At 43.4% G+C, this 20,499-nt stretch overlaps 1 protein-coding gene across 11 annotated transcripts in view; it reads right to left on the bottom strand.

Moving 5' to 3' along the window:
* The window catches only part of FBRSL1 (fibrosin like 1), a 550,917-nt gene extending 530,674 nt beyond the window's left edge, over positions 1 to 20,243 (bottom strand). For all 11 annotated transcript variants that reach the window (XM_074920676.1, XM_074920683.1, XM_074920677.1 and 8 more), the window contains exon 1: positions 19,572 to 20,243. In XM_074920676.1, the coding sequence (XP_074776777.1) occupies positions 19,572 to 19,865 (294 nt within the window). In that variant the 5' untranslated portion in view covers positions 19,866 to 20,243. The remainder of the gene's footprint in view (positions 1 to 19,571) is intronic.
* Positions 20,244 to 20,499: the final 256 nt, after the last annotated feature.

The following is a 20,499-nucleotide window of genomic DNA, read 5'->3' as shown; positions in this document are numbered from 1 at the left end:
TTAGTGTTACAGTAACAAAAATTCAGTTACTAAACAGGTGGAGAGGAGACCCTTTTAACAGGAACAGCTGAGAGATTGATCTGAGAATGAGGAAAAGCTCATTTTTACGGAGTGAAAAGCTCTACCCCATGTAGCTATTTGCAGCTAGTAAAATACACTGGATTTCTTGCCTTTATCACCACAAACAAGAGCCTGTTTGTAATGTAAAGCTGCAAGTTACACGGCCAGTACCACTGTCTGTTCCTTTATACTTCATCTCCCAATTTTATCATAAACAAACACACAGCTTACGGTTGCCTATAAATTTCATCCTCAAACTCTTCAGAACAAAACACCATGTACTTTAATCTTAATGTACTTCCTATCAAAAAGATCCTGCATGCGGGTTTTACAACTACTAAGCAGTAGAAGTACCATGAGATAAGTTATCCTTGTTTTACAGAAGAAACACAGGAACAGAGATTAAGTAACTTATCTAGACAAGGGAAAAAGTGACATGCCCCAGTTTTCAACTCTGATTTTTTCCAGCCCCCCCACCAAGCTATGCTGAAAGTACTTTGGGGGGGCTCTTGAGCAGCCAATGAAGAGAAAATACTTGCAAAAATTAAATTTCACACCCCATTTTATTAAAATCTTGCACACTGATGTTCAATAAGCAGGACATGAAAAGCCTCACAAGTTTAAACAGCTCAGAGAACTTCAACTAGGTGCTTGTGCACCTGTAATTATTTGAACAATAGGTTTTATGCAAGACCAGGAGACTTCACAGGTGCTCCTCTGTTCAAAAAAAAAAAAGTGCTGTGTCATCAGAGGTCAGTCCCAAAAGAACAGGCAGAGGAACAAGCAGGAGTTTACAAGAAACCTAAAATAGGTGCAACTATTTTAAGCATGTGGAAGAGAGAAACACATATGCTTGTGCATGGCTGTGTACACACATACACTTTATAAGAACTAGTATATGGTTAGTATGTGATACAAACCAAGAAACTCCTTCAGCCGCCAATGCAGCTGGGTAACACCGTGCAGAAGCAGGTGGCTACAACTACCACCCTAGAACCCACCTTCTAAGGCACAAATTTATTATGAGTTTCATGAGAAAATAAATATATAATTTTCTTAAAATACTTCCCAATCTATAATCTTTATTCTGTGAATCCAGCAGAAGACTGCTGAATGCTTGACAAGGCATTGTTTCACAGACCCTTGAAGAGGTTACATTTATAAAAACCTCTACCTCTCATCAAAAGAGGAAATGCTTGAGCAGTTTAAATTTGACATAGCAAGAAACTTGCATACAGATTAGCTAATGTATTTGTATGATGTTGCAAGATACTCTTTTATTAGGTTAATTTGTCTTTCGCAGCACCAGAGACCAAGGTAACTACAGCTGCGTTGCTGGAGCCCATAAGAAATAAAAAATAAAAATCAAATATTGCTTTTGAAAAAGTATCTTCTTATTCTTGCACTTGCAAACTGTTTTTTGTTTGCTTGTTTTTTAAAAAGACTTGCTTATTTGAAGCAAATAAAGCTTTTAAAAAGCTAGGTAGCTGTTGGCAAATGTTTTAGACCATTGCTCCACTTCAAAGACAGTTAATATCAGAGATTCTACAAAGTCCACAGCACACTAAATTGTCACAAATCCCCAACAGCAACAGAGCTTATATTTAACTTACTAGCAAAATTCAGCTACCTGAATAATTATTATTCTTCAAATTAAGATTTCACTTAGCTCTCTAGGTGTGCAATACTAAATCTATTACCATTTGTTAATTTTTAGCACGACAGTGGAGTTAAGATCAAAATCAGAGAGCAGACATGAAAACTTGGTGGCAGTGAAGACCAAGAGCTTTGACACTGGCTTCAGCAAGGCAGGATTTCACCCTTGGTCACTCCATGCTGCTTCAGTTTATTTTTCCTTCTTTCCTCCAACTCTTTTTTTTTTTTTTTCCCCTTTCATATATCCTCCGAAATACAGTGCAGCTCCAGTGAGCTCTCAGCTCTCAAACAATGCATTCTAAAACTAATGCAGCCAAGAACGCCAATACAAATGAAATCTGTGCTGCAGCTTCTACAGAGCTGGGACCACTTTACATCGTCCTGTCACATATAAAAGAAAAAAAGAAAGAAAAAAGACTACAATGAAAGTGAGCCATCTTGTTTCCTTCAAGTGTGAAAAGGCTTTGAGAGTGAAAAAAATACAAAGCAGCTAATGGTAATCAGTTACACAGAAACCCTCATCCGTGCATTTTGCTTCCAGGGAGCACCAAGCGTACAAGACCAAAACACGACATCAGATCCACGTGAAATTCTGCGCCTAATCTGCAAACCAGTTACCATGACTGCACATGCAAATTGGTCAGATAAAAGCCAGTCAGAGGAATAATTGGCTATTTGGAGGTACAAAATGACTAATCTATCACAGCCACCACATAAGTATTTTTTTCCTCCACTTCATAATTGCTCCACTTAATTCTCAAAGTCCAACCTAGTATTTCAGATGCAATATGGTACAGTAAGTACTGTAACAAAGCGGGAAGCAGGAGAACCCAGGCTCCATCCAGGGCTCTACCACTGCTGCAACACAAATCCAGACTTTGATGTGTGCCCCACAGTCCCCGGCAGGAAGTCAAGGGACAACTTCTAAAGGTGACTACGAAAAACACACCCATTCCCAGCAGTCCTAAACACGCCTGTGTAGGGAACTGTGTATCCTCTGAAGAAGCTTTAGGAGCCACCAACAGTGAAAACCCCAGTGTAGGTTACATCTCTGCTGTGTGTCACCAAGGCCACTTGCGAGCCTGACCATCCATCAGGACAGGTATTCTATCCCAAACAGAATACCTTCAACAACCAACTTTCATCATCATCTCCCTGATGTTATTCAAACAGTCCCTTCTAAAAAAAAATTACTTTACAGAACTCTCAGATTTTCCCACCTAGCAAAAATTTAGCACAAATATAAAAACCCATCACCATTTAGTCTTTTAGTAACTACAGCCAGCTTCATTCCAGGTTCTCACAACTAAGGCAGGAGCAAAGCATTAGTCATTTCTCCCTTCATCCAGGAGGCAATGGAAATCAGTGACAAATGATTTCCGTTATTGGCAAACACAACTCAACTTCAATGCCACTTTTACCTACTAAGATACCAATTATTTTCCTGCTGGAAGTATTGATGATTTTATTCTAATGCCTTTTTCGTGGGATATGAAATTAAATCAACTCAGGCAGAACTGTAAAAGAATACAGGAGGTGAAGCAGAACAGCTCTGTATAAAACCTCACACTCAAATGTTTAGACTTCAATGATGCCATGCCAGCAAGCTTTCTATTAAACACTTCAATAAAGCAGGAAAGTTAAAGCCCTGAATATTCTCCCTTCTAGGCACAGAGCAAATGGATCAGTTGCTAGTAATTATTTGCTTTCCCTGTGCTTCAGGCATTCACACCTGTGAAATGGGCCTAATATCTTCATTAATCTAGACAGTAACTGCTAAGTCCTACATAGGAGTTCATATACCACAGTCATTTCTTATCTTGAGATTTATAACCAAACATCATATTCTATTCATATTTTCAGCCCAAAATATAAGTGCTTGACCTTAAAAAGTACATAAGCAAATCAGCCTCCCAGCTGCAAAAAGCTGTACTTGCTCATACCAAACCAACAGCTCTAGGCAGGATGTAAAAGAACATTTGCACACATGAAGCTATAGGGGAAACCAAAGCAAAAAGACAGTCCCGTGTCTGACACTACCTAATTACGAGATTACTGAGGGAAGCTTGCGGCTTTCCTATAGTTCAATTTCAAGTCCATCTTCTCACTGAAGCTGGAAGTCCAGGGCATAACCAACTGCCCCTTCTGCAACTGGGGTCAAGAAAGCCCCTGGATCCAGACAGGTTTCTCCCATGCATTTCTGGCAGGTGCTTTCCCATCTTCTCTCTCGTGTTTTCTGATGCATCCGTATGCGCTGCTGGAGATGGGATTTGGCATGCACGCTCAGATATAAAAACCCTCTGCCCAGATGTGCTAATCCCCTGTGGCAACCCACTTCACCACACATGACCTCCAATGGCATGATTTGACAAGGTCAATGACTACTGTGCCACAGAGGTTACTTATGCTCACTGAAGTCTCTGATGTGCACACAAGTGTGTCCCTCCCCCTCTTTTAATGCAATTAAATGCTTTTTATTTAGAAATTTGCACAATTTACATGCAATTTTCTCACCCTCCCCACACAACCAGCCTCCATTAAAACCATTTTCTACAGCAGAGCCAGCATTTAGCTGGGCTCAAACACTGATCTTATCCTCCTGACACTTTCTTCAATCTCTCAGTGGGATTACAGCAGGGAAAATGACACTGATGAGAAGAGCTGCTTCTTCCCCCAGTCTTTGGCTTTAATATCCAATACTGGCTTCTCCTTTATACAACACATGCACAGGATACACTACAAAGATGGGAGGAGAAAAAAAGAACAGAACGTTAAAAAGAAGGAATACTTGTGTGAACTGAGCTACAAATGCGATTTACAGACTGAACTACTTTTAAACCTTCTGCCATCAAGAGAGTTAGATACTTCATCCACTCCAAGCACCCGACCAAGCACAAACAAAAGCTTGTCTCTTCTTTCTCCCTGTCACATTGAAACTAATCAGTGAAAACAAGGTAGAAACTGGGTTTTCAGAGCAATTAACTCACAAGTAAGGTTTTATCTTTCCAAGTAATCCTTTCTACCCTCAGCCACTCCCCATTACCCCATATATGACCACATCATCCCAACCTCACAAGCTTAACTGAAACCAGAGTCATTCAAGGACCATCATCATTTTACACCACCCATTCACGTGGACCCTCAACTTAGAAGACAACCTGGAACATGGAAAGAACATGTAGCTGTAATCCTGCTACAAAAGCTCAGGCCGTATTTGCAGGGTTTCTTCAATCAATACACATCCTCCTCTGCCCTGTGTCCTGCCTCCCCTATGCCAGAAGGGCATTTGCGTGGCTATGCAGTGAGCCAGATCAAGGAATCAGGGAATTAGTTTTGCTGGCACCATAAATGCTAGTGCTGGCACAAGGGAGGTAATTGGGACAAGTAGCCAGGGCAGAAAAGGACCATCCCCTTCAGCAGAAACACGTATTTATGTCAGATTAAAGTGGTCAAAGCCCCAGCTCCCTCTCCCTATTTCTGCAAGTGTGGGAATTACCCAGCAGCATGGAAGATCAAGTCATTTAGCTTTGCAAAAGGGTGTCTCTCTCTAAACACAGAGCTATTTTTACAGCTTGTTTCTTCTCTCAGTACTTTCCCCTCCCCTTAAAAAAAAAAATCTGAATAAAGGGATTTGGACCCTGTCAGTCACCATGTTCTCCTATGCAGGTACATGGCGCTGTGCTGTGAGGGGCTGAGGATGGCAGCCCTGGGCTCCTAAATGGAAGGGTGCTAACGTTTTCTCTGGTAAGGTAAATAAACCCTGCGGTACAAAGACTGAACGACTCCATGAGACAAAAGGGAAAATAAGGTCAAAGTAAAAAAAAAGAAAAAAGAAAACGAAAGAAGAAGCAGCTGAGATGAGAGAGATATGACAGATACAAGCACACAGACCAAAAACCCCAACAGGCTGCTCATTAGCTGTGAAGCTGAGCACATGGAAAAAGAGAAGAATTTACTTCTTCCTCAACTGGAATGTTTGCATAATTGTCACTTTCAATTTTACATAATTCCCTTTTCTACACATTTGCTTCATGTCTAGGCCACCACACATGAAATAAATCCCTGTATCAGAGCACAGCCTGTCTGTGCAACACGCGGTACTAAAGAGATTGGGTTTCCCGTTTATTCCCATATTACATTCCAGGAAAGTGTGAACAATGCTTTTTCAGACTTAAAATAATATCGACCAAACAGATATCTGCCCCAGCCAGGATGTATTTGTCTAGGCAGATTTTTCTAAGATCATAAAGCTACATGAGTATGATATTACTTAAGCACTAATTAAATACCATTTTTCCCCTTCCCTCCATGGGGCACACTGAACACAGGACAAGCACTGCTCCAACAAATAATTCAGTCTGAAGTTTTAGGGTTGTTTTTTCCACCATCCCCAATTAAAATTATATACATTTACTCTGGGTATAGGTTCAATTTTATTCACATTTAGTGCTGATACCCAGGTGCCCTATTAAAAAAGCTAAATTGTAAACCCAGATACTGAAATACCAACACTAATTAGGTCTTTTAGACACACTTGTTTAGGTGATGTTTAGAAAAATCTACATTAAGATGAGTGGGGGCAAAGGATGAACTTTCAACATTAAAAGGAGTAGCACTAAGTAACCAGGCAGCCAAATTCTCATTCTGTATTTAAAAATAGAGACAAATCCTTTCAATGACCATAGTCTAAAGAGACCATGACACTATTTCTTTGTTCAGGCTGAACAAAATAGAAAACAGAAAGATTAAATGCTGTTAAACACAGATGATATTTAAAGTTCATTCAGCTTTAAAGCTTGACAACGTATTATTAGAACTAGAAAGTCAGGAAAAAAAAAAAAAGCTTCTGCATGTCACTGAAAAGGTTTTACCTTATGATTCAGCTGCAACCCAAATTCTGGTCTTCTTAAAAGGAACCTGCAGCCCTCAGAAAAAGCCATTTGAATGTTTCTAGTTTGGCAGCTGCCTGGGAAGCATAAGCAACGGGATGTCGATTCACCGGTCAGGAAAACCTCCAGCCTATTTCTGTTCCTTTCACCAGCATCAGGAATACGTTGCAAGACACCAGCATTTACTCTTTCGAAAAGGCTTGTTCACCATGAAGACACAAAGCCAGCTGATTTTTTTTCCCCATGCTTTTTCACTTTCAGCCCTGCTCCCAGCAACACATTGGTTCCACTGCACTGCCGCAAGCTGCCACTCTCCCCAGAGCATCTCTCCACCATGGGGGAAGGGAGACACCCCCCCCACACACATACAGCACATTCTGCTCCCTGCCATCAGAGAGATCAGTCTTATACCACGATTAATCCCCTCCCAATCCCTAAATATGTACAAACATGCTGCAGTAAAATTGGTAAAATAAGCTACTCTTTGTATTTTTTTTCCCCCAGGTCTGTGTTCTTATTGGCATGCTTTTTGTGTCTGGGTTTACCCTTTAGGCACAGACTCATTATTCCTATAGTGTTCAACGGAGACTGAGTGAAGAATCCCATTTTGCTTATGCTTATGTTATGAACATCACAAAGGTAATACTAGGAAAAACACCAGTGACTTCATCTGCTAAACATTTATAAACAAGGAATGGGAATTTTAACACACACACGCACAAAAGGAGAGAGACGTAAAAGAACAAAAAGAAATCATCTATTGCTTGAGACAAAAATCTATTCCCCTTCCTCAGTACTTGCTCCTTTTTGCCCAGGTAAGCGCACTGAAACAGTGAAAATTCACCTACTGGTACTAAACGCAAAATCAGGATTATATAAAAATGAAACCAAGAAATACCCCAAATGAAGGCAAGCTTTATTACCTCCTGGAAGCACACTGCCAGAAGCTGCCCATTTATTAGCCCTAATGCTGAAGCATGCTCTGCATTACAGCATCTTGCCACGCTTCACCAGACCATGCCCAGGTGCTGGCCACATCACCCCCGCTGCGGAGGACGGGCACACCGGGGAAGCAGACACCCACCCAGCCCCAGGTGACACAGCCGGGCCCCTCTGGCTCCCAGCCCCACGGCAGCACAGCCCACCAACAGCTGCCCGATAAGCTTTTGCTGCCTGTTTCCACTCAACCCAGACCTGGCATTTCCTGAAAACGGAACTTGGTTGAAGTTTGAGACCAGCACGTGAGCTTACCCCTTTTAATGCAGTGACTCCACATTACTTGCTTGCTTCCCAATGCCACCACGCTCAAAGGGGTCATCTTTTAGTGTTCCTGGTCCAGTGCACAGACCTCCCATCTCCAAGCAACCACAGTAAAGCGGTGGCAGTACAATCCGCCAATAGCTATGTAAGGGTTAAAGAGAAAGACCCCATCTTTCCAGCAACACACCTGAACCATTGAGTAAACCATATAACTTGATTTCAGAGACCCATACATTGTATTTAACACAGAAACACCAGCAGTTTACACCCCATCCTTTTCGAGGTCAAATTAATACCCTTACAGGTTGTACCAACCTTACAAAGTTACAGAGAAGTATCATAAAACATGCCCCCGTTCCAGCCACACATCTTTATGCCAAAACTACACTGAAGACATCTAACCAGACATGGTGCATGAGTGCAGACCACAAACAGCTATTTAGTAACAGTGACAGCTAGCTGACCTTCAGGCAGAAACTCAGTAACCCAACGATGATGACATTCCTGGCCCTGGATTGTCTGCAGCATTTATTTTGGCAGTGATAAAGAAAATCCACTGATATATTTTGACCAGGAAGCACTGATCAGGAAACTATCAAAGACCTCACTCCTGTCCTGGACACCCAGACACACCTGCTTCATCTATCTGAGCAAGGCAACAGATTTCACTGATCAAGAGAAATAATTTCAAGATATTAAATCCAGTAGCATGGCTTACCTTGAAGCTGTAGCACAAGAGCAATACATGCCTAGAGACCAGGAACTTCATAAGCCCAGCAGTGACAACCCTGAGCTCCGCCTGGGTGGAGGAAAACCAGGCAATACGCTCCGAGATTTCACAACCCATTAATGCATTTCTCAGGACACAACACGGCTGAAGCTAAGAAACCAAACATACTCCGTCTGGAAACAGCTTCTGTAAACATTTTGGGTTTTTCAAAAAAAGACAACTTCAGAAATAATTCTTGGGAACCTATGAAGAAAACAAACTACATATAGTTGTTTATCTGAGGTATCACCTGGGAGCTTATATTAGTTTACACAGGCCCCTGTTACAGCAGTTCATAACCTGTTTTGGAAATGGCATGTCCTCCATCTGCCAAAACACAAGCTCATTTTCTGAGGCAATTGGGTTTGATGTTACCACGAGGCTCTAGACAACCTCCTATCCAACAGCTGCTAAAAAGATCATCTTTTCTTGCAAAAAGCCTAAAACTCATAGAGACTTTTAACAGGCATGGGAACCTGATCAAGCCCTGCAAGCACTTTTGCCTAGATGCAGATAAAATTTGAATTTCTAAGTCACATACCCTATGTGACTTCGTGTCATCCAGTGATGTGGAAGTAAAGTCATGAACTGTATGAAATCAAGTTACAGACCATGTGCAGCCCAGAATCTCTCATTTCTGTTTCATTAACCCTCTTCCTGATACAAACAGCATCTGAAACGTCAGTGCCTGTGCCAAAGTCATCTCAAAATGGTTCTCTCTACAAAAGTTATGTCAACCCTACAGATGCAACCATCTCAACAGCACTGGAAAGGGTCTGAGAAAGTAGCTCAGCTCCAAATTCCCATCTAGTACCTGCAGGGACAGCCTGCAAACAGAACCCCCACGCACTCTCCTCACTGCCAAACACACACCGGGGGGGGCTGCCCAGGGAGCATTTAATAGGGCTTGAATAGGGTTATCAGTTTGCTTGGTGTAATCAGCATTATCATGTGCACATTATAATGATCATACAGACATGTGTGGAGTTTGATGGATGAGCTGATAGCAGGCAAGTTATAGAATCCATCTGGTTGAAAAACCATTGTCATTTTCAGCTAAAAATCACACTAGCAAACTCATATCACAACTTGGTACTATTTAGAATACCAGAGTAAATGGTGCTCTTTTTTCCTGGAGAGATCTTGCAAAATATTCGGTAACTTGACACTAATAGCATTACGGTGGGTTGTTTTTTTGGGGTTTTGGGGTTTTTTGTTGGGTGTTTTTTTTTTTTTTTCCAAATGCAGTGAGTGCTTTAGTGAAGTCTGAGAAAAAAGGAAGGAGGTTTTTGCCTATCTTGCAACAAAAACCTCTCTTGAGATATGGGTCAGTTCTGCATCAGGAGAGTTTCCTAGTAAGTGCATGAATGAGTGCTGCTGTGAGAAGTCAGATTATAAATCCAGAGCATCGGTAAGGACTGATGAAGCCCAGGAGAACTTAAGAACCTGTAAGTCAAGGCCTGTATTTTAACTCTAAGAGGAGGTAGAAAACCAAAACTTGGAAAAATCTCACACTAAGTTTACACTTGCAGTGGTACCTGGAGCATAGTATGCGCAGCAGGGCACTGCGCTGGTCAGTACATCCCACGTGAAAGACACCTGCACACCACACGTGAACCTGAGATGGGGCAGAGGGCAAACATCTCACTAGCAGTTCACACAGGAAGATTTTGACTTTGGCTGCAAGCTACCACAGTGACAAACGATGCCAGAAGACTCCGATGCACGTACTCGCTCCCCGTTACAACATCCAGCACACAGCCACGAGCAGCGTCACAGTGCACTGTGCTTGCACCCATGCAAAACCCGTCCCCGGGACCACAGACAAGCGCTTCCCACTCCGTAACACAGCAAAACAGGGAATACCACCGTGGCTCCTAAGCACCAACAGTATGAGCAGCTCTTTCATCCAAGGTTCTCCCATCACCTCCCGAACAAACACGGGCAGTATTTCAAGTTACACATACCAGAGTTGAAAGGCAAGAGACGGTTCCCTCAAGTCAGAGAGGTGACATGAGTCTCCCTGAGCAGCAAATCCAGCCTCCCATCAGGTACCCAAGCAATGGCACTGGCAGCCAAAGTGACACAGGCAGCAATGAAAGGACTTGCCCAGAGCTCAGAGAGGAAACTTGTGGCAGAGTCAGAAAGAAAACCCCGTTATCTCAACTTCCGGACCCCTCTGCTAACCGCCAGACCACAAAAACACTTTTATTGTAGGCTAACATTACAACAAATAGCTATTTTCAGTTAGCTGAAAACCCACTTTGCAGTTTTACTTTTAAAAATCCATTTTTACTCAAACTCCATAGGATTGTATGCCAGCCCGGCGATGCAGCATAAACAATTTCTCCTTCCTTTGCATGCCCCAGTTTTATTAAGTAATCCCCATAAAAGCAATTACTGAGCTTTGGACTGAAAAATAACTAGGGAAAAAAAAAAGGGAGAGACAGCAAATTCTGTGTATCTTCATTTGCATACGGATTCCCTCCCCCTCCCTTTCTAAGGTTTTTGCCATGAGGTCTTTTATGTCTCTTTCAATAATCATATAATTATATGATTCCTAAAGTACACGCTGGCAACACTTCAGGGGATTTTAGTCATTACAGGTGACAAGACTTTTCTCTCATGTCTAATGCTCACTAGGATTTCCTTCCACTTCATTCACAGATAAGATGAAGAACGGAGTGACACCAAAAACCCCTTCCCAGACAAATTTTGGGGGAATCAACCCTCTTCCTTCTCCACTACAGACACAGGGCAGCGGGCAGAACTGAACTGCAATGAACTTCAACCAGAATGAAGCATTTTTTCAATTAAGCAGCCCATCATTTTTCCCAGGCACCACATCCAACTATTTTAATGGCTTTCACATTTTTTTTCTTTAATTTTACAATCTGAAAGAAATGCCAAGGTTCCATCAAGGACCAAGAATGCCGTAATTCCATTTCTTCCAATGGTTGCAAGTTATTAACAAGCTGTCAAAACACCATAATTATTTTATATCAAGTTTGACTGATTCCATAAACATCTCTTAGCCGCATACTATCTTGAGTCTCGCTCCCCCTGAGTGCAAGTATGTGCTCAGGCTAAGTGGAATAAAGAGGCTGTGCATCCTCTTCGACAGCAGTGCAAGAGACATTTATGAGCTACCAAAAAATCAACAGCAATAATACATTCATTACAATGACATCAAGTGCATCAGCTAAGGTTCGAGATGTTTCTTCCCTTAAAACTCTGGGGGGTTTTACCTCCTCTGTACAAATACAAGCTACCAGGAAAGAAACTGCAGCCTCACCAACAGAAGGGGTTAAAGAAATAAGCCTGGTGTCCAGCAGCCTGCTGAATAGCCAGAAGCCCTAAAATCATCATTTGTTTCCCAACTTGGGCTGCATGCTTCCTCCTAACCTAAGCATCTCCTCACTAAGTACAGGCTAGATCAGGGATATGCTAGCATCAGAATAAATCAATCTATTTTTAAAATTGGAAAAACACACCACCAAACAATTACAGTCATATTTTTATGAAGCTAGAAAGAACATCTGTTGGAGAGGAAGATAATGTGAGGACATCCCACTACAAACACTATAAACTTCATGTTTAGACTTAGCTAATAGTGCACTATATATATTTCATTTTTTTTTTCTGAATGCCTCTCTATCGCAACCTGTTCAGAAGAGAGCAAAGGCAGGTTTTGCATGGAGGAGAGGAGCCCAAGCACAGCTCCCTTGCCCTGTCAACAGTGCCTGGCAGTCCCCAAAATAGAACATTTGACTTCAAATTGCCATGTTTGTGTGGCACAACTATAGATAGCCAGTACAAGATTAAAAAAGCTTTGCTCTGAGCACAAAGGGAGAGACAGGAATGGTGCCATAAGCCCATGTTTTGCAGCCAGTAGTGCAGGGAAATCATTTTGATCCCTTCAATCCCCTTATCCATGCCAACCACTGACCTTGCAGATGCAACTTTTGTTCAAGTTTAGTCCCTTTTTGGCTTGAAGCAAGACAGAGCTACAAAGGAAATGCTCTCCATTCATCTTGGATCACGCGAGTGCTATGCACATAGCTGCCCCTGCACTCCTTTTCACCAGGTATTTCCGAACTTCGGATCCAATCACTCGGCACAAAATAATTAAGCTACAAAAATTGACATGCACCTATTTGCCTGTCATTAGGGCTTGACACATCTGCTGGCCTGGCTGGGCACGAGAGCCCTGCAGCCTGCACAGTTGGTACCTGCCCAGCTTTCCCAATTGCTTGCACCAGAGGAACTGGACCAACAACTAACACGGGCTGTGTTTTGCCTAGGCAGCTCAGAAGCTGTTTAACCCTCTCCTCCATTTTAAACATTTTGGATTAATAACATAAGGACTGATTCTCCTCTCAGCATCTGAACAGTATTCTTAATAGTTTGTTAGTTTTGGAAAAGAGACTATTTTTCAGGGAGATGGAATGGGGCCGATAAAATAGTGCTCCGACTCCTCTCTATGTGAGGAGCATGGCTGGAGCGGTCACAGCCCCCGTTGTGCTGAACACAGCAGAGCCAGAAGATATTTAAACAGCAAGAGCCACTTCACCTACATAAAACTCTTTTATACCTTTACCGTGATAAACTGGAGGCATTAAAAGTGCAGTGAATTGGAAATTGTTCTCACTTACAGCTGGATGTTCCCAACTGATACCAAGATGCACGTCCTACATACTGTACTTCAAATCTTTATTTTTAAAAAAAAATATTGCATCAAGCAGGACACAGTGTTTCAGTTCTGTTGATACTTGCTGCAGCACTGCAGACAAACAACACTGAGCTCCCCACAACCTGTATCACCAGGACAAAGGCCAGAAGCTAGAGAAGCTGAAGCAATAAGCACATCCCGGTTGCACTTTCCCCAGCCAAGGTGCACACAGGTTTAGGATCAAAGCCCACCAGGTCTAGTTAAGCCTGAAGCAGGGGAAGCAGCCTGCAGTGGCTGTGCCTGGAGAACGCAACACCTCATACCAAGAAACAGAAAGTGGGGGAAAAAAACCCAACACATCCCAAAACCTTCCTAACAGTGTAACTGTCTCCAGCCTGGGTATTGTAACCCTGTACCTATATGAATTTTTAAAGAGGTACAGTTGTGCGATACGTCAGCCCTTCTGCAGAGCAAGCAGGAATCTATCAAAGGAACAAAGTGAAATATGCCAGGCTGATCTCATCCTACCCGGTGCCCTTTCTCACTGCTATTTTCCCAGAAAATAACGTTGTGATAGTCAGTCTAGTTCTGTGAAATAATGGAGAGAAACAATGAAAAGTGCAGCTTGTTAGCATACTGAGAGGACAGTAAAGTTTTCAGTGCTTACCAGACAACACATCAAATGCACCACTGCAAGTAAACATTGTTTTGGATCCAATATTATCTATTATTTGGGTGAAGTGGAACACTAATTTTGTTATATACCTTTTATTAAGAAAATCTTATCTGTGCAATACAGAGTACATATTTATTAAATATGATCTATTCAAAATTTTTAAATTAATTATATCTCCTTAATTTCTCTGTGGTGGATGGTCCACTTGCCATTTCAGCAAGCTCCATCTCACGTTTTACTCCAGGTTTCAGACTGCTGAAGAAAGCTGAGCAGTTACGCTACAGGAAACTATTTTGGAAAAACTAAGATATCTAGAGGTCTTTCAAAAAAACCCAGACAGACAAGGTCAAGTGCAGTTTGAGCTAAAAATGAGACTTCAGGTCGTGATGAGGGTGACCCCTGAGCCTGGCTGGGATTTTTACAGCCAGGCCTCAGGTAAGCAAGTCGCTTCCTTCCTCCAATGCCACGGAGCCACGTTAAATGCCCTAATGGTGCCCTGACCCAGGCTGCAGGCATCGCCCCAGTCAGGGGCTGTACCGGGGCACACCCGGTCACTCCTGTTGTGCAGCTCGCTCTCCTGTGTGCAATACACCCGTTGATCCCAGCAGGTTTGTTTTACCGATGAGGTAGAGAAATCCAGCTCCAACAAAAGAGCTGGACCCTTCCTCATCACTGCCTGCCACCCGGCTGTGGTTTGCAGGGCCTGAGCTCCCCTCAGTTCCTGCCCCGAATAAGCAGATACTTCAGGCCTTCCAGAGCTCGCCCCTCTGTTTTAGCTCTGCCTTAACCACCTCTTATTCCTTAACAACAACAAAAATACCTTAAGTACCCGCTTCGGACAAGATGTAAAAAATCAACAGCTAGGAGAACAAATCAATGGAGAGTAACAAGCCTCCAGGAAAACCAAAAGGCATTTAGAGCTTTTAGAGCACCATCCAGAAAATCATTAGCTTTCCTGAGGTTAAAAGCACTGTTTTAGAGGAATAACCAGCCATCAGAAACACCAACTTGATACACCATCATTTGACAATTAAGTAGAAGGGAAAAATACTTAAATATCTAGAAAATTGTTTTAAACACAAGACTAGATATGGAAAAAACTAAGCTGTAAAATACATATACAGAAATATGACAATAAATGAGAAGTTACATAGCTGGGTCAGTGGAACTAGAACAAAACCTTTGGAACAGGAAGCTGCAGTTAAATACCCTGGTTTTCTTATCAATGAGAGATCAGAGCAACAGTAACAGCACAGTGTACAACACACATATGAAAACAGCCTTATCAAGATAACAGCTGAAGAACTTATGGATTCTGTCCAGAAGTCTACTATCACCATCAGGATTTCTAAACTCTGCTACACTCAAGTGCAAACAGCAGAGAAGGGACTGCGATTTAGCACCGCCAACCTCCAGATACAAACGAAAGTAAGAGTGGGCAAAGTATTAATCTCCTTAGGGTCTGCGACCAGATGCAGCTGGGCCCTAACTCAGCTTGTAAGGGCAGCATCACCACTTCAACACGAAGTTAAGGTCTGCCTCTTTTCAGCTCAGGGATCTACTTCTGTACAATGCATCGCTCCACACACATTGACAAGTGGATTCTCCATGAGATTCTATAAATAGATTAAGCATTCCTAAAAAACCCATACAGACAGACACACAGAAAGTTAAAATTTCCATACAGCGTTCCAAACTTTTGCTGGAATCTGTAAAAACGATAAACAACAGCCAAAAAGAAAACACAACCCCTTGTCTTTCCAACTACTTTGGGAGAACAATTGCTCTCAAAGATCGCATTCATTAACATTCTGATGAAGTTCCCTTTTAGCGCTGTTTTTCATACTTGAAAGGAACAGCTATGATCAGAGAGAGCCCTCAACTACCGACTCACTCATTTAGATTCTCTCGCTCTGATTCACCAATCACCTTCAAGAATAATTAGCAGCTTCGTCTGAACGTAATGAATATACACACATGCTCACATACATACCATTCATTTCAGAAGGCGGTGAGAAATCCCCCATTTCTCAGCCCGACAGCTTTTCTGAGCCCAGCACTAGAACCATCTCCTGGGCAGCAACTGATGGCTTTCCAGTAGCTGCCCATCTTGCCGACCACTTCAAACCAGTTGGTCAGGGCAAACTAAGTTTCCGGGTTAACTCCAAAGTCATGTTCAGTGGCTGGGTATTAAAAAAACAAAACAAAACACCACTACACACCCATCAGCTGCATGTAACCTGAGTTGGAGCCGGATTTATACAAGAAGATTCAGGGGAAGGAAAGGAAAGGGGAAGTTTTAACTTCTTATGCACAGAAAGAGGCTGCTGCTGGTTTCTCTGTGGGCTTTCCTTTTTTTCTTTCCTCAAAATATAAATCTATATATCAACTCTGTCTTTATGCGAAATACGGTAGGATAAGGAATCCATAAATCAAGTCACAAGTATCACGGAAACAAGACACACTATTTTCAGATGACAATTGCCAAAGGAAATACTGCCACATGAGTTAAATCACAATCCAGAATGCTTAAAATTCACACCAGAAAGCTAAAGGACACTTCATAAAGCCATCCCTCAGTATCAACCTTAACTGCTTATACCCCCACATTAACAAGAAGGAACAATATATATCTCACTATTCTATAAAGTGCCCTTTATTTACCAGAACACCAGTGGTGAGAATTTTCTTCAGCGGGGAAGGGGAAATCACAGTATTTTGAGATAAAAAGAAAAACAAACAAAAAACCACCTTACCTCTCCCAAATGCTTCTACCATTAAATTCTGCCTAACCATTGAGAAATTTAATTTCCAAGGGGAAACCCAAAGCTTAGCTAGCCTATTAAACATAATCACAGATCAATGTAACATCAAGTGACAAACCAACCTAGAAGAACAACACAAGAAAGGATCACAGTGACCTACCATATATGCAACAACAGCTCTTTTTGAGAAATTAAATAAAACAGACTTCCACAGTTCAGTATTGTCCCTAGGCTGCATACTCACTTTTACTCTTTCTCCCCCCTCATGAACATAGAAGGTTCCAATTCTTATTTATTTTCAAAATATCATCACAGCAGATTTTAAGTACTCTTAAACAAAAACATGCTGAAATACAAATCTCCTCCAAAGTAGAAGAAAACTACCTGTTGCAGTTAAGTTCACAAGAGAACACAGCTCCACACCACGCAAAATGACCTTGCCATTTCAGTTATTTACATGGGTGTATACTGCTTTAAAAGTAGTTTTGCCTTAATAATCCCCTTCCCTTGCTGCTTCATCAAACCTGCCAGACATCACCCATGGTCAAAGGCAGCTCTGCATGGAAAAATCTACACAAAGTAGAGTATTTTCTCCTTTTTAACGTTAACTGGGATTTAGGAAATGCACACGATCCTCAGGGCTCTCCGATGACCTCGAACACACACAACACACCTCCTAGTTCAGCACCTCAGACATGGGTGAATTCTGCTTGCAATATTCCCTCCAAGGTGCCAACTACCACCCGAGATGCTGAGGTGTACCCAGTCTCTTGCATGCTGGTAAATACAGTAGAAATCAATTAATTTCATGTGGTACTGAAGTATTTTGCAGGAGTCGGAGAGAGGACAGTTTCATAAAGACATATATTTAGGATTTTTTTAAAGAAAAAACAGAAGTGCTTTCACAGACAGATGTACTCGGGGGCAGCAGAAGTTTAAGGTCACCTCCTACCCTTGTGCGCCCTATTATCAAGGTTATGGCTTGGTTGATTTGATAACAAGGCTTATCCCATTTGAAAAGCCCGGAGTTTTCCCCGTCAGCCCTGGAGGGACTGCACTATCATTTGAATTCTATTTCCTGATAATGTGCTCATCATGGTAGAAAATTTCTGCAGGAAGATGAATTTTACTTTCTTCACTGACAGCTCAGTAGAGACTCAGAGGTTTAATTGGACCTATCTGCTGATGCATATTTGACTAAGAGCATGCCTAAGAAAAAAAAAAATATAGACAGCTCTATGGCTTGTTTTAGAAGCATACGAAAGCAGATTGCTCACTTATTATCAGTTCTACGTAGACAAAGTAGTTGGCTTTCCTTTTAGGACAACACCCCACAAATGATGCTGCGAAAGGCCAAAGAAGAGCCATCTCCAAGCTAACACAAATCATTTTCCCACTGGGGTACCTACACACTTAGTGCTGCTCAGGGGATGCTGGGCTAAATAAACGTCCCTCCTGAGCAGAAGCTCAGGCTCCCCAAGCAGAGGTTTCACCGCCCTGACGCCAGGGCAGATGGCCAAGGCCAGGGCTGACACCTCCCTGGGAGCGCAGGGACCATCTCTGGGACTCTGAGAAGTTGGTTCTATGAGCAAAACACTCCTGATAGCCACGATGCCACCAGAGCCCAGAGGCCTGCATGGCAGGAGCGGTGGGCTGGGGAGAAGCAAAGCCCACAAACAAAATGGGATCTCAAAGTCTGAGCCAAAGATGTCAGAGATCCCAGGGCAAATCTGAGATTATTCATTAGCCTGCACAGAACCCTTCATCACTGTAACACAGGTTAACAGATACACAACTGACAGGAAATGTGAAGTAGGGAGAGCACCCAAAACTTTGCCCACGTTTTTACCACAGCGTGTCAAAGACAGTGGGTAAAAGCACCAGGATTGCTCGTATTTACTGGGAATTCAAGTTATCACCTCCATCAAGCAACTCGTTAGGTGCTTTCTCTCAACAACTCACTTCTTCCCCTCGTACACAAACAAAGCAAAAATCAAAAGCCAAAGTCTCAGTTTGTCAATGCCCCTCTGAAAATATTAAATTTCCTGCTCTGCTTAACTTAGCTCAGACAAGGCAGGCAGTATTTGCTCAGCAAATATTGTTTGTAATAAGTTAGACAAGCAATATTTTTTGCCAGCCTATTAACACCAGAAAAATATGTACAGTCAACAAGAGATGAAGAATTTGTTCAATTACTTCAAAAATGGGAATTACAACCAAGGGATTATTATCCATTTAAACATCTCTTTTCCACAAAATGTCAAACACTAGCCATTTGCTAACAATCTCCGGAGACAGATAAAGTAACATTTTGGCAATGCAAACACAAACTCCTCGAGCAGGGGGGGGAAGGGGGGGGGGGGAAGGAAGGAGGGTGGGAGGGGGAAGCTCCACCATTCACAACAATACCGGACCATCCCAACACGCCAAGAATATTTTGCAGACCTCCGCCAGCCAATTAAAACCCCAAACAAACATTTGACTTGCCCTAAGTGATAGTTAACACCAGCCGGAGCTGGAGGGAGAAGGGGGGCTGGGGAAGGGAAAGGGGGGGGGGGGGGGAGCGGGGGGCAGCAAGTTGCCAGCGGGGCCGCGAGCACCCGGGCTGGCTCGCCACCCTCCCGACCGCAGCCCCGCGATCCCTCCGGGCTGACACCAGGATTAATGCACATTAATTGCTATTTGCAAAATTCAGCAGCCTGAAAGCGCCGCGCTTCCTTTTTATTTTTTTTTTAAATTCCCCCCTCCCTTTCCATTTCCCCCACCCCCGGCTCCACAGGCGGGAAGAGCCCCCACCACCACCCCCGGCCCCCTCCGCTCTTACCTCCAGGGCTTCCAGGGTGTTGAAGCTGGCTATGGCGAAGCCATCGATCAGATCCTCCTCCTGGGAGCTGGACTCGCGGCGGCGGCGGCGCGGGGGCCGGGCAGCGCGGGCGGCGGGCGGCGGGCCCCGCGGGGCGGTGCAGTTCTGGCCGCCGTTCTCCTTGCCGGGGCTCGGCTCCTTCTCGGAGCCCGAGGAAGGGCTCTGGTTCCGCGGGTCGCGGGCCGCCGCCTCCCGCCGCCGCACGCGGTCCCGCTGCGACCTCGACCTCCGGCTCTGCCGGATTTTCCCATCCATTGCCGAAGAAGAAGCGAATTTTTTTAAAAAAAAAATATTTAAAAATAATAATAATAATAATTAAAAATAAAAAAAGGCGAAGGCCGGGCGCGGGGGGGGGTGGGGGCGGGGGGGGCGCGAGGGGAGAGAAAAGTCGCCCCCCTCCAACTCACCGCTTCCCCTCTCCAGACCCCGGAGCCCTTAAAAATAATAATAATAATAATAATAATTAAAAAAAAATAATAACAACAACAACAACAACAAATCCTGCTGTTCAGACCCTCGGATCCAGGGCGATGATAATCCACAGAGCAAGGCTGGGTGGCGGTGGCGGTGGGGCGAGCGGCACACACACACAAAAAAATATTAAATCCACGGAATGACCTTGACAAATTTCCACCCCCCGCCCCCCCCACCCCCCAAAAAAAGCAGAGACGGGAAGAGGAGGGGAGGAAAAAAAAAAAAAAAAAAAAAAGAGTGGGGGGGAAATCTATCTGGATCAGGACGAGGACACCTCGGATTCACTCGGCGCGGAGGAGAGAGACAGATCCAGGAGGCTCGACCCAGCTCGGGATAATCCAGGCGCGGCGCCCCCTCCCCGGGGGCAGCGCCGCTCCGGGGCCCCGCTCCGGCCGCCGCGCACCGCGCCGGGGGG

The sequence above is a fragment of the Athene noctua genome, chromosome 17, assembly GCF_965140245.1.
Source record: "Athene noctua chromosome 17, bAthNoc1.hap1.1, whole genome shotgun sequence".
Taxonomy (NCBI): Eukaryota; Metazoa; Chordata; class Aves; order Strigiformes; family Strigidae; genus Athene; species Athene noctua.
This window is presented reverse-complemented; position numbering and strand designations above follow the sequence as displayed.